Raw genomic sequence first — 18,431 nt, forward strand, 5'->3', positions numbered from 1 at the left:
CTACAGCAGTACATTTTAAAGTTTGCTATTCTGGCTTGCTTGCGTCCAGGGGTTTTAAAAGGCCTGGCTGAGCAGTGCTCTCTGAGCCATGAATGCTAATTTAAAAATAAATTTAAAAAATAAATAAAAGCATGTATAATGAGTTAGACTTAAAAAAAATGTTGTGTGTTACTCATAAGCAAGTAGGCCAATGTTAAGTTTAACTGGGCAAATTAAACTAGGCTACCTGCAGTCTGATGTTTGCTTCCAGAAAATAACATAACAGCTGATATAGATCAGATTGGTCGTGAGTTAAGGGGCATTAATTATAATAGTCAGTCTGTACAGGTTTTTTTTTTTTTAGTAGTTCTTTTCTAATGTAATATGATCTTCTGGTGTTGCTATAATTTTACTAAAGGTAAAACTGTTAGTAAGTCTGGCATGTTTAATGCACTGAATTGTGCAACAAGTCACGGGAATAAATAGGTGGGATGATTCATTGTGTCACACACGCACTGGAGTGAGTCCAGAGGAGGGAGGGCCATGAAGATGATCAGAGGGCTGGAGCACCTCTCCTGTGAAGACAGGCTTAGAGACGTAGGATTGTTCAGCCTGGAGCAGAGAAGGCTCCAGGGAGACCTGATTGCTGCCTTTCAGTACTTGAAGGAAACTTTTAAGAAAGCTAGGGACAGACTAACTGGGTTTGTGGCAGTAGTACAAGGGGGAATGGAATGGCTTTAAACTGAAAGAGGGTAGATTTAGATTAGATATTAGAAAAAATTTACTTACTGTCAGGGTGTTGTGGCACTGGAACGCAGAGGAGCTGTGGCTGGCCCATCCCTGGAAATGTTCAAGGCCAAATTGGATGATACTTTGAGCAGCTTGGTCTAATGGAGGCTGCCTCTGCAGTGGTATTGGAACTAGATGGTCTTTAAGGTCCCCTTCAACCCAAGCCATTCTGTGATTCAATACGTAAAAGGAAACCTGACTAAATAAAGGGTCACAGTGTGACAACAAAAGGAGCCCCATTGCTGTAGTGTGGTAGTCTCAGCTGAGAATTTTTGGGTTTTTGGCTCAATGCTAATCAAGAGGCAGCAATCAGTCTCTTCTCCCTATTAACAAGTGATAGGAAGAGAGGAGATGCCTCCAGGTTGCACCAGGGTAAGTTTAGATTGGAAATTACAAAAGAGTTATCAAGTGTTAAAACAAATTACCCAGAGAAGTAGTTGAGTCCCCAACTCTTGGAGTTATTTAAAAGACATGTAGCTATGGCACTTAGAGATATGGTTTAGTGGTGGACTTGGCAGTGCTAAGTTTATGGTTGGACTTTATGATTTTAAAGGTCGTTTTCAGCCTAAATGATTCTGTGATTTAGTGGTGGACTTGGCAGAGCTAGATTTATGTTGGACATGATGATCTTAAAGGTCACTTGCAGCCTAAATGATTCTCTTGATTCTAAGATCGTTGGTGTCCTGGGAAAAAAAGCACAAAGTTAATTTGGATTGTGTTTGTGGGCAACATAAAATCTGAGCAAGTTTCAAGTAATGAAAAGAGGTGAGTTAGTAGTGAACTTCGGTTGTGCATATGTGCTGGGTGGGACAACAAGGTGTGGTGTGACACTCTTAAAGCAGTCACCTACACTCAGAGCATGTGGGGGGGCTGGCAGGATGCATGGTGGCCTGGGAGCTCCTGCAGGAGCAAGGGCTCTTGCAGCAGCATGGTGGTTCGCTGAAAACAGAACCCCAGCTGGGCACGGTGACCAGAAAGTAAATGCAGCACTTGGACAAGAACACGGCAATCCTGAGCAGGGGCAGGGAGGGCGTTATCTCAGTGCAAGGTGCTGCTCCTGCCAGTGTGCTGCGCAGGAATGTTGCTGATAAGTAGGAGGGAGTCCAGGGAGGACCAGGAGAGGGGCAGGCTGCATAATGTGCTATACAGTAAAACACAGAGCTTCATGTGTGAAGTAAACACAGTGTTTCTTTCTTCTTTTTTCCCCTTTATTTGGAGCTATGCAGTATTTTAACCAGAGCTGAAGGAAGCAAGGTGACCTTCTTGGCAGGAGGTCAGACTGTATCATCACAGGGTTTTTCTCACTCTGTAAGACTCCATGGGGCAAGAGTGGGAAAGGAAAAGTCATTTTATCTTCAGAAACAAATATACACATCTCTTCCTACGGAATGATTGGGGGATATGGGTGTTTCAACTTGAGGTGTCCTGTCTGCCAGGCTTCCAACACAGGTGGTTGTTCTGACTGAGAGCATCTGCCCCACAGGCAGCATCCACCTTTCCTGTGACAGTGCCAGCCCCACAGCTAACCAGCTCTGAGGCAACACCTATCTCTTCTTGTCTTTTAACGTTTTCCTGCTCCCCAAGATTTCTTCCTCTTCAGCTGCCTTACTGCAGACTTTGCAGAAAAGACTTTTTCTTCTCTGAGAAGGCCAGGTAGGCCCTGATTGCAGCACTTGCTGGTAAATGGGTACAGGATTGCAGAGCTTTCCTCTTGCTCCAGAGAGCGCAGACAAGGGACTCAGCCTGCCAAAATAATGAGCCCTTCTTTGGCGTTACTATCGCTTTCCTTCTGAATGGCTGTGGTAATTCTGAAAGAAAATCTGTCTTGTTTTGGACGTCCTGTAAAGGCTTAAAAGTGCATGTGTTTGCCTGTGTCTAGTTGTACTTATGCTGGGGCTTTGCTTTCAGACCACTGTATGAGTATTAAGTAACACTCCTTGATAAAGGCTTGATAAATGTCTTTCAGGCTGCACATTGGCATGTGAGAAGTTTGATTGGAAAAATGAATCGTTTGTCCCTTGGCGCAAAGCAGAGCCAGAGAGGTTGGGAATGGCATTCCTTCTTGTGGTAAATAGGGCAGAAATGCAGACCAGACTTCTATGGTGTTCAGGCCCATACAAGCATGTGTGGAATAAGAAAAATTCCTGTCTTCAGGGGTTTGTGAACATGAATTTAGAAATTCCCTGAACCAAGCCATGATGGGGGTGGGCTCTTCCACCAGATTCCCTGACGGAAGTGATCTGATGAGCTGTGGAGGCCCCTCTGTCAGCACTGCAAGTATGCAGCATAACAGAGCATGTCATTGGGCAGTGGACATGGAAGGGGCCATCGCAGGGGATTTTTGGGGAGCAACTGTGAAATCTGTCCAATCTGGAGTGGTACCTGAGAGCAGACAGTTTGTGTGCCTTAGAGGAAGTCTTAAGATGAATGCAAATGAAGAGATGAGCAGCACGCTAATTTATTCCTTTTCTCAAACTGAGATGCTCTTATGCTTAGTGGCCCTTCCAAAAATCTAAATCTATTTCAAATTATTATCACTTGGCATATGTATATTTTCTCTTCAGCACCACCCCACAATGGGAGGGGGAGGGGGAGGGAAGTGTTATTGTTTTGGAGCTTGCTGTCCTTAAACATTGTTAAGTGATTGATGATTCTGTGAAGTGTCTCCTGGCTCTTGTGTTGAGCAGAGGGAGAGGCATTTTCACTATGGCAGCCTTGCATGCCAGAAGGGTAGTGGTGGCTCAGCTCTGGCTGTTGTAAAGGAACATCACAAGCATGATTTGTGTAGTCTTGGTGGAGTCCTGAAGGGTGCTGTAGGCACTCTACCTGTTCCTCAGAGGTGTCCCAAGCACATAGAAAGCTCTGTCTGCAGGTGTGTAGTACAGTACATTCTGTTCTCAGAGGGAGACTGGCATATGTCAGGCCTGTAAGCAGATCCTGGTTCAATGCCCCAATCTGCATTCCTCTTTCTTGTCCTTCTGCCCCCAAAGACTTGCTCTGAGGTAGTGGTGCTCCGTGTTCCCATAACATATCACACCCGTCACTCATAAATTCCATGTGTATTGGAAATCCCATGTGTGTTTTTAATGGGCTCTGTGAAGCATACTTCAGATTCTCCATGGCTCATGCTCTTCACCTGACCTGCAGGTGAACTGCTCTTCCCTCCCCAGTGCAGGAAGAGGTTTCCATGTGCATGTGTGGGTGCTGTGGTGTGTGATGGCAACTCTTGGTGCCAGGAGGGAGCCTGATCTACTGGCTGCATCCCGGCCTGGGGGAGAAGGCCGTGGTTCCTGGGGGAGCAAGGTTGTCATTTCTCAGCTGCTCATATTTCTACTCCCTTCCTTCATTCCTTTTCAGAACATGAGTGAGAACTTGAAGGACTGTTTGATCCAGACCCAGGCTTCCTTAGGGGAGATGGTGACGATAAAAACAGAGGCCTGCTCTCCACACCGGGACCAGGAATATGGACAGCCTTGGTATGTGGCCGAGCTTTGGTCTGATGTGCTCTAACCCCTTCTCTCCACCTTCCAGCTTAAAGGTGGTTTTGAGTAATAGACTTGAGCTGCTTGAAGTTATTAAAGCTCTTCCTTATGACGTCTGCCTTTGGGTGTTTGACAGGGGTGGTTGCCTACTCATGTGCACCTACTGTAGCTGAAGCCATTTCCTGCTGTGGGCTTTAGCCTTAAGGATCTGATACAGCAGCTTTTGGCAGATTGGGTGGCAAGTTTAGTTATTTCTTTGCTACAGTGGTGGGACTGAAGGAGTTGGTCAGGCCCCATTGCTTCAGCTTCTCTCTGTTTGCAGTCCCAGTATCTTGCTAGGTTAACATCATCTGTCATTCCCTCCTCAGCTCTGGAAGGCCTGACCCACAGTCCATGGAGATGGAGCCCAAGAAACTGAAAGGGAAACGGGATGTAATCATGACCAAGAGCTTTCAGCAAGTGGATTTCTGGTGTAAGTGTCTTATGAGTGAGGGAAAAGAACCACTGCTGCTTGTGTAGACTTTGGTCTTCCCGTCAGTTAGGGGCAGGAAGCAGGGGGGGAAAAAAGCCAAGGGCAAATTTGCATTCTTTTCTGAAAAGACTGGCATGGTTGGTAGGTAAATTGTTGCACAGAAGCAGCTTATCCCTGAAGGGGCTAGGCAGAAGTAGGGAGGTAGGAGGAAACATGAAAGTTGCAAATGAAAATGCACATTGGAAAACCCTGAGAGTCTGGAAAACACAATGACTTGAATTCAGAAACTTCAGAGGGAGCATTGGGCAGATGACAACTGTTTCCCTCCTATTCTGGAAAGAAAACTGGTACCATTTATGTTGGCATACCTACAGATTATCAACTGGCAGACCTGCGTCTCTGTCTGGGGACGGGACAGTGCCTGGGATGCTGTCTCTCTCCCAAGCGCAGAATGAACGCTATATGATGAGGGTATTTGTTTTCAGGGATGCTTGTTTTAGCTGCCCTCTGGTGTGTGGGGAATCAAACCTTTTGGCTAGAGGACTTGCTGCTAAGCAGGGATGTGCAGGGAGCCCTCAGCCTCTGTCTCTGCAGGTGGTGATGGGCCTTTCCACGTGTGTTCAGCCATCAGTGGCAAATGCATGCAGGGCACCAGGGCTCAGGCAGGTGCAGGTGTTGGTACGGGAGGTGTGGGTTGGGGCAGAGCCCATGTTGAGAGGTGTGGCAGAACAAGGGAGCAGCAGTGAAACATCTGTGTGTGTGTAGGCTGCAGTCTGGGGAGGGGGCTCAGCTGGGCCCAGGAGAGGACAGGGAGCTGTCCTGAGTGCTGTGCATCATGTCTGCCATACCTAACCCCTGTTTCCTTCACATCTGCAGTCTGTGAGTCCTGCCAGGAGTACTTTGTGGATGAATGTCCAAACCATGGCCCCCCGGTGTTCGTGTCTGACACGCCAGTGCCCGTTGGCATTCCGGACCGGGCAGCACTGACCATCCCGCCTGGAATGGAGGTGGTTAAAGAGCCCAGTGGGGAGAACGACGTGCGCTGTATGAACGAGGTGATCCCCAAAGGTCACATCTTTGGGCCCTATGAGGGACAGATCTCTAGCCAGGACAGGTCTGCAGGATTCTTCTCGTGGCTGGTGAGTGACAAGTTTCCCCAACTAAGTGACACCTCAGCCATGCAGTTCAGAGCTAGGGGAGTCACGGGCTTGTGGAGCCAAACCTTAGCTATCTTCCCCCTTCTCTGAAGGTCTTTCGCTGGCCACATGGGCACTACATCAGCATCGGCCTGCCATAAATATTAGCAGCTTAAGGGTATAGATAGATGATCTAGAGATGGCAGAGTTCTCTCATGGGCCCCTAGCACTCCCTCCCAGCCTGCCTGAGCTGAGGAGGTGTCCAAGAAGCCAGAAAAAAGATCCAGTCCATCAGGAACTGATCTACATGCAGATTCGAGCACCAAAACTCTTTTCCCCTCATACTACATGACTTGATTAGCATATGAGATAGAGAGATCACTGGATCAACTCATGTTAAATACGAGACTTGCAATGTAGGACTTAAGTTATTAATGGGAAAAATTGAGACCTGCTGATGTGAAATGCTCCTCACAATTTTCTGTCTGTAAAATAAATGTGTGTCTCAGCCCTGTCCCAAAAGGGAAGTTAGTATTTTTTATCCCAGGATTGTTAATGATTTTGTCAGCCACATCCATAGTTACAGATATTTGTACATAGAAAAATAGCTCTGTCAGTTCAGAGTAGCCTCTATGCACTCAGGTCAGCAGCCTGTAGTACTGGGATAGTGGAGATTCACATAATAAGAGTTTCACACCATGACGCAAGGCTAGAACTGAAGCAGTGATTTGAGATTCATAGACCTTCTCCTGCCTGGACCAGCTCATTGATGTGCTGCATCCATTCTCTTGTTCCACAGATCGTTGATAAGAACAACCACTACAAATCCATTGATGGGACAGATGAAACCAAAGCAAACTGGATGAGGTGAGTCCAGTTCTCTTCTGCGTTCCCTTTTGGGACTCTGTCTTCCAGAGAGAGGTCATCAAATACTCCTTACTGTTTTGTGTGTTGGAATACCAAACCAAAATGTCACCTCATTTTGCAAATGGTATGCTTGTACTGTTTCAGTATTTATTGTAATTAGTATCTTTGACATCAGATTCAAAGAAAGGGTGTGAAAAAAGACAAGAATGTGTATATGGAGGATTGCTATTTTCTGGAATGAGAATAAATGTTAAAGATGATCCTATTTATCCACTCTTACAAGCACTGATAGGTCTCACTCCATTTTTTTTACTCATTTTTTTCTGTTATGTTCAAGTATTTGCAAAATGCTTTGCATTGCCCCCGAGGTAACATTTGATTCTGTTTGGGTTTTTTTTCTTTTTGTCCCTACTCATTTGACAGATACTAAAAGAGGTGCTTTTTTTTTTTGCTTTCTTTCTGGGCCTCATTTGCAGCAGCTGTCGGTGCTGGCTGTGGGTTGGCAGTGCCAGCTGTCCTGTGCAAGGAGAAGGGCGAGCCGGGCGACTGGAGGCAGAGCTGAGGCGTGTGCTTGCGCTCCCTCTGCTGGCCCCGCGCCTCGGCAGAGCAGCCGGCAGCTGCAGCAGGGAGGGACCGTGTGAGGCCGTGGGGCAGCGTTTCTGGGGTCGGCACAAATCTGCACAACGTCGGTCACTGAGGCCTCGTACGTGTGGCGAGTCACCAGAACGGGGCATTGCTGTACGGTGAGGCCCGTCAGACCTGTGCTGCTTCTGTTGGGAGCTTTGGAAGCGGTTATTATCAGGAAGGCATTTCCTGCAAGAGTAAGGCAGCGTGGGATTACCTGGTTTGTTGGCCTGGGTGTCTAGGATGTTGAGTTGTCCCTCGTTTTGGGAATAAAAAGTGTGAAGTATAGGTAAATGCAAGATTGACCTGTCTGGTCCTATCTGGTTGCACCACTTTTGGCCATTTCAGTCTTCACATGGATAGCAGCTTTTCTGATATTTATCTTCATAAAGTTCAGCAAAGGATTTAATTTTTCTGTAAGGATTCTAGCTGTTACAGTTGTTCACTGCTGGGTGAGATAAAATACTAGACCAGGGCTGAGGGTGGAGTCATCACTTCAAAAAGAAGCAGTGATACACTGAAGAGATACATGTATGCAGACATATATCTCGAAGTAAAGTATGCAAAGTTCAAAAATCTGCATAGATTTGGATCTTTGTGATCTGCATGAGGGTGAAGCTGGGGAAAAACAGTCTTGGAAAGCAAAAATTCTATTATTCTATTATTCTTCTTCCTACTGCCATGAACATAAGTTTCATGTCTGGATTTAAATAGGCATTACTTGTGATGCTAACACCAAAGAGCAGGTTATTCTTGCCTAAACTTGTATTTGCTATGGTTCAGTCTCAGTATGAGTGTGGTCTGGGCCATTGTGTACGGCCTTGAAAGACATGGAGGTTATGGCTTTGTGGAAAGGGGATGTTTGTGACCCCTCATGGGAAGAGTGTATCAAAGGGTCTCTGCAGGCTATACCAGTCTTACTGACCTTCTAATTTTACTCTTGAAAGGTGCATATAACCAGTAGTATTATATAGTGTCTGACAGTTCAAGTGGCAATGGGAGTCCTCAAAAAGCCTTGATTTTGTTTGTTAGCACCTTTTAGACTAAGGTGTGCTCAATATTCTGTGCTAGAACATCACCTGACACTGAGATCACATACAGAAACCACACTTGACTTCCAGGACGCTGTAGACAGCGCTCTTTTTGTTTTTCAGATGGTGCTCTTTGCTATCACTCACAGATGGAGTGCTTTGCAAAGCTGATCTACTCACCTGCTGGGTAGGTGGGTATGGCATTGGGAGGGCAGCTTGGGCTGACTCCTCTCTCTTCTTGTAGATCTGGCTATTGTTTCTGTTGTTTGAATACCACACCTGAGTCCATTTTCGTGTTGCCTGAGGACAATATATACACTGCAGCACTTGCTGGTTTAATTTCAAGTGCCTGTTTACCCAAGGCAATGGATGACAGGTAGGAAGGAGTAACAAGTGCAGCAGATGGCATGGCAATGGTAACATCCTCTTGCCCTTTCCCTCATCAGTTAGTTAGTCAAGAGAAACTCCTGACGCTGGGAGTGTGTTCTCCTAAGCTGGCTGCTGGCACATGGCTAATGCACCCTTCATCTGTCCAGAGTAAATCCCTGCTGTTTGCAATACTTCAGGAACCTCCAACATATGCAAACATCTTCCTCTTTTTTTTTTCTGGTGGCTGTTGACTGTGGATTGCAGCAAACAAAATAAATGCTGTCTTGGACACAAACTGTAAATTGCTGCTGATGGCAGTTCTTGGGGATTCTGAAGGTCCTCTCCAGAGGACCATCCATTTTCCTGGTAGCTTCTGAGGAAATTCTCTTAGTTGCCAGTGTCCTCTAAAAATAATGGATCTGACAAAAAACCAGAAGTAATTCAGTGTATGTATCACTTGGCCCAGAGCCAGATGTAGGATAGAAACTGGCAGTGCCTGACTGAACTGTTGAAGTGTAGGACCTCATGTTTGAGGTTTCCAGGATATTTTGAATATTTATAGTCTGTAACCCTTCTTGCATGTGAGTTTGTGAGGTCTTTGGCTTTTGACACAATATAAATTCATCGCTTGCCTTAGCCAATGTGAAAAGGCTGAAGCAAGACTTTCTCGCTGCTTTCTCCTTTGCCTTCTTTTCTGCCCCCTTTCCTCTCCAAACATAGTGACAGAGATCATGGGGAGCCAGACTGTCCTGTAAATCTTCCTGTATTTCCTTATAATGGAGGCATCTCTGATTTGATTTTCATATAATAATATAGCTTGGAAGGGAGCTCTGGTCATGTGCTCCAGTAAACCTGCCCAAAGCAGGACCAGCTTTGACTAGTAGATCTATTTAGTACGGAGCTCCTGTTTCAACTTTGCAGGACCTTTTAAACATAAGCATTTAAAAAACAGGCAGGGTTACTGTGACTGCCCTTGTGTTCAGGGTGAGTAAAAGCCACCAGCCTATGAACATCATTTTGTTGAACATCATAAACTGATTTCTGCTACCTTGCAGCAAGTGGAGCAAATATTCTTACCTATTACAGAGTCAAATTTATGCAGAGTGAAGGAATCCTAAATTACTGTGGGGCTGTGATCCTCACAAAGCCCTGGGAAAAATTACGTGCTTGTTTCTTAGAGGCCAAGAAAAGTGGAGTTGATTGATATATTTGTGGGGTTATCATTAAGTGCCTACTGTTCAGTGTGTCTTGCACTTTCAGATTAACCTGGGCTGAGGTGTGAATTCACAACCTCGCAGCTGGGGCTGCTCTGGAGCTTGCTGAAACCCTCATGGCATCACCAGAGAGGTACTTGTAGATATCAGTGACTGCCTCTAGGGACATATGGCATGCTAGAGGAGAAAAGGATCCCTCTGACAGTAACTCTGTCTGCATTTTTATTAGGAGGAAGTTGATGTGCCTCTTAGGAACCTAAGGTTAATTGAATTTGTGATTAAAACTGGCCAGAGCTCATTACTCGATGTGTGGCAAGTTTGCTATTGGAATATGTAAGTAAGATTGTTTTGACCCAAGTTGTGCCAGAGCATATGAGTGGAAACACTAAATTCTGAATATCCAGGCCTACCATAAGCTGTGCTAAGTGCACTTGGTGAGATATCCTGTCTGGGGAGAGCAGACAGGGCTCTAATTCCCCATTGAGGCAGCTTTGCTGGTGACAGCAGCTGTGAGTTTGGCAGAGAAGAGGGGCTTCAGGTTTTGTGACCCTCGGTCTCCAAAGAGTGCTGTTCTGTTCTGCAAGCTCACCCCTACCCAGAGCACTTTGTAGAATACTCTTACACTTTTTCACCAGAGCAGCTTGTCAGTGGAGGTTTGTTGCCACCTCATGGAGGCACTGATGATACTGTGCAGTCATGCTTACCTGATGAGGGCATACACCAAGCCCAGTTTTGCTGAATGCCATAAAAGTCAAACTGTAAATATCCCCTTATTCAATGTTGCCATAAAAGTCAAACTGTAAATATCCCCTTATTCAATGTTTCATGTAGCCTTTTCCTTTTTTCTTGTGTTCAGCTGGGAGAACTCCTTTTTCCTTTTAAGTTTGGCAAGATTTCTGTTGGGGTTTTTTGAGATTCAGGGTTAACAAGTGCTTTGCTGGCTCTCCATCGTTTCATTACCATCTTCTCTAAACGCTCTTTCTTTCTCTCTATAAACGAAACTTCACCAAGAGAGTATCTCATGCATTCATTTACGTTTGTTACTGTGAAATGCCTCTGTGCACTTAGGTCCCGACTCTCTCCCTGATGTGGCCTGGATTTGAGCAGCTTCTCCCACTGGTTTTCCAGCTTAAACCAAACTGACACTTGCCCTGATGGCAGGCTGCAGTGTCAGTGAGATTGATTAAACAACAATTACGGGAATTAACGACACTAGGAAGGAACTAGAATGCCGTGGGTCAGCACCTTTCTGTAGGTTCAGACAGTCTGTTTTCTGTTTCCTTATTGAATAGATCTACTGCCTTCTTTTTTTTTTTCCCAATAACAAAACATATGTTTTGTTTATTTTGTAGTTTTCTTTGACTGTGGCTGGAGAAATTAACACAAATCTCCTTTGGATAAAACTGCTTGTTCTCAGGATAGCTACCTCTTTTTCTCAATGGGCTGAGGCTACAAGTTGTTCCTCTGAAGCATCAGAAACTGGATGCAGGCTCATGTTGGTGGCAGTGACAGAAAGCCTAGCCAGGAAAATCAAGTGGGTGGCCTCATTCCTTTTGAGAACAATGGGAAATGGCAGCCATTTCTGGGTGAAACAAAAGCTTGCTGTGAAACAGATAAATGCTGGATGTAGAGTACCCCAGTGCTGAAAAAACAGGTTTCTCCTTAGGGAAAGCAAGTTGCAGAAATTGCCCACCAGTCTAGTCAAAAGTCCTATGTACTGTAAAAAAAATCCAAATTTGCTATAGCCTTTTCATGATATCCTGCAAGTTGTAACAGAGAAGATGGTGTAAAAATTTCTATTGCATGTTATGCCAGTTAGAACAATAAGATATGTTTCAGGCCTCTAAATTTTCTCTAAGTTTCAAGCAGTGTCACATTAGAAGCTAATTCACTGCTCTGATTGCAAGTTCTCACATTTTTTTTCTGTGCACAAAATGTGGCAAGTGATGTGAGGCTGAACTGAAAATCTTATGCATAAGTCAGGGCATCAGATGATGTATAAAATTTGATTTTACCTTTAAAGCTGAGAAGGCTCCTTTACACTAGTGTTGCTTGGTATTTTTTTTCTTAAGCTTGAAAATTGCTTTCTAAAAACAAAACAGCTGCCTTTTCCTGGTGAGAGGTTGTTGTGGGTTGGGGGAGCTGGATCCCACCAAACTCCTCTGCCCCAGTACTGCACTGGCCAAGTGGTTGGATGCAGGGGGTTGCTTTGCGCTGATTTCCTTTTACCCAATTGTGCTTTGCGGGATGTTCAACCCAAGGAACATGGCTGAGCGAAAGAGGAAGCCCAAGTTTTCCAAGGAAGAACTGGACATTCTGGTCACTGAGGTGACCCGAAATGAAGCCATGCTGTTTGGGAGAGAGACAATGCGTCTATCCCATGCTGACAGGGACAAGATCTGGGAAGGCATAGCCAGGCAGATCACATCAGTCAGCCAGGTCCCCAGGTCTGTAAAAGACATTAAACACAGATGGGACGACATGAAGAGAAGGACCAAGGACAAACTGGCACTCATGCAGAGGTCCCTCTCCAGCCCCAGCAGTGCGGGGCAGCCCTCAGCCATCGTCCTGACCGCGCATGACAGAGCCATCCAGTCGGCGCTGCATTCCTCCCACCAGAGGCACGGCCGCAGGAAAGTGGATCTGGATGTGGTTGACAGCCTGACAACGAGCTGTAAGTATCACTGCCTTAACACCTCTTTGTCTCATGCTTGCATATCTCAGTTTGACACCAGAAGAGCACTGTGTGTTGTGTGAGATGGCTGGGTTGCCTGTCCTTCTGATGTGGTTGTTTTCTGCTCTGGTGATTGTGGAGTGTTGAGATGGATTGTTTCCAAGTTAAAGTCATCTTTATGTGTTTGTCTAGTTCTTTTCCATACTGTCATCTGAGAGTACATAATAGATTATAAGTATTAATTAATCCTGCAAGTGAGGGAGAATCTGTAGTTGGAGTATGACTGCCTCCAGTCTGCGGAAAAAGTACTTGTAAAGGATTGGAATATCTTCACCCTGATAAAACAGCAATGCTACCAAACTGAAAGACATCTGCCTGTTCCCAATGGATCACTTCCAAGAGAGCTTTGGGGGTCTCAGTGATCACTGGTGTTCATTGCTGAGGCTGGGCCACTAATGATTTCTCAGTAGTGGTCTGAAGGATCAGCATGAACACTGTGAAAAAGGTAGACAATAATGACTCCTTCTTCACTGGTTCTAAAGAAACTGCTGGCCCTGCTTTTGAAGTTAATCTTCTTACACCACAATTCTCAGACACCTTCCAGTGCTAAACCACAAGCTGCTTTGTGCAGGTCCTTTCCATAGTTTTGTACACAGTTTGCTTTTGTGGCGGTGCGGCTTCTTCTTTGTGAGCTTTTAGGGATACAAAGAAGAGAAGGAGATGATAGCTTCTTTGGAAGTGAGTCCACTGACACCTCATGGGTGGCGCTGTCCTACCACACTAGGTCTGATCCTATATCTGAAATTGTTAGTGGGAAAGCAAGAACAAAATCTTCCAGAACTGACAAGGTGGGACTTGGTCATTCTTTGCATCTATCTTGGAAGCCAGTTGCACTATTTCAGGGGTAAAAAGAATACAGGTTATACAAGGAAATAGTGGGCAGCTGCACCAGGTGAAACCTTGTCTCTTCTTACTCTTCACATGCCTGTACCTGTGAACTGGCACATCACTAGATATTTATCAGACTGATTATAGTTTTCCTGTGGCATTTTGCTTTAGTTTTGATTTTGTATCAAGTGTATTTGCCTGATAAACATAGAAAGTGCTTTGTCTGGTTGCCTCATTGTCTTAGTGATGCCAAGTCACGTAGTGGCTTTGCAGAACACGCTTTGAGAGAAGCAAATACAACATCTACAGTCTTCTTAGTGCATAGGATGTAAGAAGTGATGGGGGAGCAGGATTTTTACATGTGAAGTCTGTGTCCCTCCAGAATATTTGTGCTAGCTACCTATGGGTTTGGGGAAGAGAAATCATTGCTACTGTCTGAAATGGATTCATATTCTAGTAATGAACAGTGCGCTGTACAGAATACCACAATAGCTTGGGTTCACCTGCTCTCAGGTTTGTCATGGCTAAGCTTGTCAGATGCTAACATGGCATGTTGAGTTATGCATCAGAAGCTACAGGCTTGTCTGAACTGGCAGGCTGGGGGGAGGGGAAAGCCCTTTTTCCATGTTCATTGAGATATCTTGAAACAGAAGCCTGTGTTGAGAGGGATTTCACATTAATAATTCATGCTTCCTCTTCTGTTTAAGCTGATGAAGATGAAGGGATGCCAGGCACTTCTCAGGAACACCGCTTCTCTTCGCTGCCGAGGGCTGGTGCAGGTGTCAGTCTGTTCTCCAGGCCCTCCTTCCTTCGCTCCTCTTCCTCATCAGAGCCCTCGGAAGCTGCCAGCCAAAGGCAGGACCTGCGCTGTCCATCCCCACGCGCCACCTCGGCCTGCAGACCCCCACACCCCCACACAAGGAGCCCGCCCCTCGCCAGCTTCGACCGCCAGCTTCTCCATTCCCATGCACAGCAAACAGACCTGTTCAGGCAGTTCTGCCAGGAGCTGGTGGCCATTCACAGGGACATGGCACATAGCATGCATGCTGTCAGCCAGAGTGTGGCTGACCTCACCAGCCAGGTCGGCCAGATGTGTCAGACACTGACAGAAATACGTGATGGGGTCCGTGCTTTCCAGAGGATACGAGATCCTAGTGCCATGCCAGGGTCCTCTCTGCAAGCAGCTTGCTCTAAACAGCCCTCCAGGCCCAGTGCAGAGTCTAACCAAAACACTCTAAAACTCACTCCTGCACGGGCCACCAGGTCACGAAAAAGAAAACATCATTTTTAGTCTGTTTCACGTAAAGTAAAGAAGGATGCCCCTTCCTGAGCTGCCGCATGTTCACATGGCTTCCCATGTGTATCAGTATTCTGTGGAGAGGGTCAACAGCTGACCCGAGCCATCCATCCCCCCTGCTGGCTAACAGAGCAGTATGAATATGGCAGCTAATTGTAGGACTGGCCCTCTGCAATGGCAAAGAGGAATCTCAGGTACTATAGAGCTTGGAATGTAGGACATCTTTGGGTTCATAGAGATTAAGAGTTTTCACTGTCTTCCCCATGCTTTAAATGCTGTATAAACTAAGAGATGCAATAGAAGTCATTATCTGGATATCTTCCCATGCCTGTGAAATATTTTTTACTGAAACAGCATGCTACAGAGATCCCTTTGTAATCAACTCACAAATTTATCCTACTACTGCATTTCCATTATCTTCCTCAATATTAATATATGCAGTATGTGCAGAAATACAGACTTATGGCGATAAAAGCTCTTATTGATCATTGCTTTTGTCTTTCATTCAGCAATAGTGGGCTGTCTGGGGCTTACTGTGACTAATACACAGCTTTGGGAAGAGGAGTGTAAAAGCAGAGCTTGTGCAGGGAAGGGAAGAAGGCATGATTCTGAGGACAGATCTGAGCACCATGGGGTTTTAGACTGCTGAAAAGGGTTGCAAAGGCGTAGGCCTTTGCAAGGATCCTGCAGTGCCACATGCACTTGTGTTAAAGAGTTCAACTTTTGTTTGCTCCAGTCTGAAACCCCTACCTTTCACAATTGCAGTTAAAATACAATTATTTCATCATATGACAACATTTAAATATATTTTAAATATAATTGTATCATCTTATTTTCTTGAATGTTGTCAAATCTTCAGTTTTGAATGACCTCACCTCTTCAAAATGTGGGAGACTGAACAGAAACCAGAAAAGATGTAGGGCCTGCTACTTACATCAATGCAGTTTGATTTTGTTTTACTGTAATTCTGTCAGATTCAGTACAGCTACTTTGCAATTAGTTTTATTTAGGGTGGGGTCTGTACTGTGTTTTCCAGTCATGAAGAGTTTACAGTCTAAATTCACAGCTACATAGGTTAAAATCTTAAACATCTTGATTTTATACTGCTTTTTTTCCCATATGCATGCAAGAAAGAACTATGTTATTTGAATTGCTCTAGAGTTGTGTGAGGTTCCCATGTAAAACACTGATTCTGGAACTAGGCTTTAATAGTGTCACTTCAGGTGGTGATCATGTATGTGGCAGCTCTTTTATAATATGTCCGTTTTCTCCTTAATTTTCACCTCTGCATCTAGCATGCTGCCCCGATGTCTGGAAAAACCCAGACCATTATCCTGATAAGCTTCAGCAGGGAAAAGGGTCAAGGTGTTAAACACACAGCACACCGTGCTCTCCAGGCTCTTCTACTGTATTTGGAGGTTGGTTGCAGGACACTATTTCAGTTAAAATGAGTGTGCATCATCATGCCATGGGTGGGCTACAGACTTGGCAAAAAAGTTACGGAAACTTCTGTGGAATTCAACATAGGCAGCGCGGTGTAGCAGAAGGATGGCTCGTTTTGTGTGATCTTCAAGGGCCATCTTTAGCCTGTCTGGCCTCCTTTCAAAGTATAGTGCACTAGCTTCTTTCCTGAAATGTCCATTGTATGCTTTTCCTTTTTTGTTTTTTGGGGTTTTTTTAAGATGTTCCATAATTCTAATTCAAGTAATTTATTTTTAGTGGTGCAATAAAAGATTGCTCAAGGAAGTAGTGGTCTGGCAAGGAAAAAAACCTCATTCCTGAGGAATGACCCAACTGGTTTCATGCAGATGACATTCCCTTTAGTGCTGGTGCCAGACCAGGGCAGAACTTGCTCACCTTCCACTGAGGATGTCCTTTTACTTCTTTTGAAACATTCGTATTTTGCAAAAGTCACGGCCTCTCTTCCGATGAAGGGCAGGTTGGGAAATCTGACAGAAGTGGATCTAATTTATGAATCAGTGAGAGCTGAAAGGGTGATATGTTTTAAAGGCTTTCTGAGTCAATATAGTGCTGCTGCTATATATTAATATTAGTATTTTATATTTTTATAATATTTGGTCCCTACTGATGCTCTCCCATGGGTATAGCGGTAAGATTAGCTCCTTTGATGTTATCCAGGGGGATCACTTGTGGGAACCCTCAGGTCTGCAAAGGAGACTTCTGCAGGTGCTGGGCACTGGAGGGAGTTAACATTATTACTGCCATCAGTTTGACCACACAGATGTATTTAGAGAGAGCATCCTGGTGCAGGATGCACAGCCCTTAACGCAAATCCCCAAAGGCTGGGTACTGGTCAGGAGAAAGGACTTTTTACTATAAACTGCCTGATGTCTCCCCTAGTTTCCTCTGTGGACTATTACAGATTGGCCAGATCTGGGGACATGTCTCCTGCCCTGTGTACACCCCTCGGTGGAGTGGCTTTTCTGTACTGGCTCGCAAAGGATACTTCTTCCTGCACCTGTCATGTTAACTGGCTATTGAAGTAAGTGTCTGTGTCAAAGCAAACTACTGTGCTCAACCCTCGTATCTCCATGTCTTGTACATGCTGAAAAAATTCTCTCTTTAAAAGTATTTTTATTAAGAATGCAATAAATATATAACACTTTTAACACAGCTGCTGTTGAGTCGTTTGTTTCTCTCCACAATTTTTGCCTGAGCTGGTAACTAGCCTGTCACAGGTGTGGCTCTCCTGGAGACACTTGGCATCAGAGCACGGAGGCAGGGTTTACAGGTATGGCATCCCATGGCATCAGCTGGGCTGGTGGCTGCTGTCTTGCATGGGATCTCCTGCCCCGGCTCTGTGCCCAGAGTCGGTTTGGGAAAGGCCAGTGGCTATGGAGTGGCAGCAGAAAGCCATGAGGCAAGTCCAGGGCAATAGTGGTGAGGAAAAGGGGAGAAGCCTGAGCCTTCCTCCAGCTGCAGAGGTCTCCTCCATCCTCACCGTCTCTTTGGATCCTCACCAGAGGCTCTGTTCCCTCCTGGGGAGGAATGATCCCAGCTGCAGAAAAATTAACTTGACTTTTTTTCTGGGTGTGCTTACTTCCCATCCCAGAACTTGGGAATTTGGTGTCCTGAGTGGGCTGGGCCTTAGTAAAAATGAAACAATGATTTTTATTTGCTGCTATCTAGAGAGCCTGTGGGAAAGGTGGTCCTACAGAGCAAGGAGCTGTGCCTCTGACAGCTGTGGGGGTGATGCCAGCCCCAATAGCTGCAGGTGGGTCAGAAGTAGTCTCCATTGGTGCTATGTTTGGTCCTGAGTAGCCTGGTCAGGAACTGTGGTATTCTGGAGGCTGGCCTGTCCCAAGGACTAGCCAGGACATGAAATGATGGATTTGTGACTGGTGGCAATGCCTCTCTGCAGGACCAGGTGCAGCTGAGGATGTCTGGGTCTGCTGAAGGAGCAGTATGACTGCTCCTCCTCTCAGGATCACAGGATTCTCCCTTGGGAAACCTGCTCTGCAAGCAGGGCCTTGCCCATCAGTATGCAGTGCTTGGGTCAGCCTAACCATGCCTGTCCTGGCTGTCCAAACCAAGGTAGCCTCCTTGCTTCAATCCAAATGGAGTATTTGGCATTGGGAAGGGGACTGG

At 45.5% G+C, this 18,431-nt stretch overlaps 2 protein-coding genes across 3 annotated transcripts in view; both read left to right on the forward strand.

The window, feature by feature from the left end:
• Positions 1-18,431, forward strand: part of PRDM11 (PR/SET domain 11) — a 41,855-nt gene that overhangs the window by 13,730 nt on the left and 9,694 nt on the right. For both annotated transcript variants that reach the window (XM_058806784.1, XM_058806783.1), the window contains exons 2-5: positions 4,126-4,244; positions 4,619-4,722; positions 5,599-5,861; positions 6,658-6,725. In XM_058806784.1, the coding sequence (XP_058662767.1) occupies positions 4,129-4,244; positions 4,619-4,722; positions 5,599-5,861; positions 6,658-6,725 (551 nt within the window). In that variant the 5' untranslated portion in view covers positions 4,126-4,128. The remainder of the gene's footprint in view (positions 1-4,125; positions 4,245-4,618; positions 4,723-5,598; positions 5,862-6,657; positions 6,726-18,431) is intronic.
• LOC131559424 (myb-related transcription factor, partner of profilin-like) lies at positions 9,526-17,391 on the forward strand. Its single transcript, XM_058807773.1, has 2 exons — positions 9,526-12,637; positions 14,233-17,391. The coding sequence occupies exons 1-2, from the start codon at positions 12,211-12,213 to the stop codon at positions 14,814-14,816; spliced, it is 1,011 nt and encodes a 336-aa protein (XP_058663756.1). The 5' UTR covers positions 9,526-12,210; the 3' UTR covers positions 14,817-17,391.

This window comes from Ammospiza caudacuta, chromosome 6 (assembly GCF_027887145.1).
Source record: "Ammospiza caudacuta isolate bAmmCau1 chromosome 6, bAmmCau1.pri, whole genome shotgun sequence".
Taxonomy (NCBI): Eukaryota; Metazoa; Chordata; class Aves; order Passeriformes; family Passerellidae; genus Ammospiza; species Ammospiza caudacuta.

Bases quoted from the DNA above. Each gene is read 5' to 3' on its own strand.
- LOC131559424 (XM_058807773.1), top strand. From the start codon at position 12,211: ATGTTCAACCCAAGGAACATGGCTGAGCGAAAGAGGAAGCCCAAGTTT. The intron at 12,638-14,232 runs GTAAGTATCACT...CTTCTGTTTAAG, and splicing joins TGACAGCCTGACAACGAGCT to CTGATGAAGATGAAGGGATG.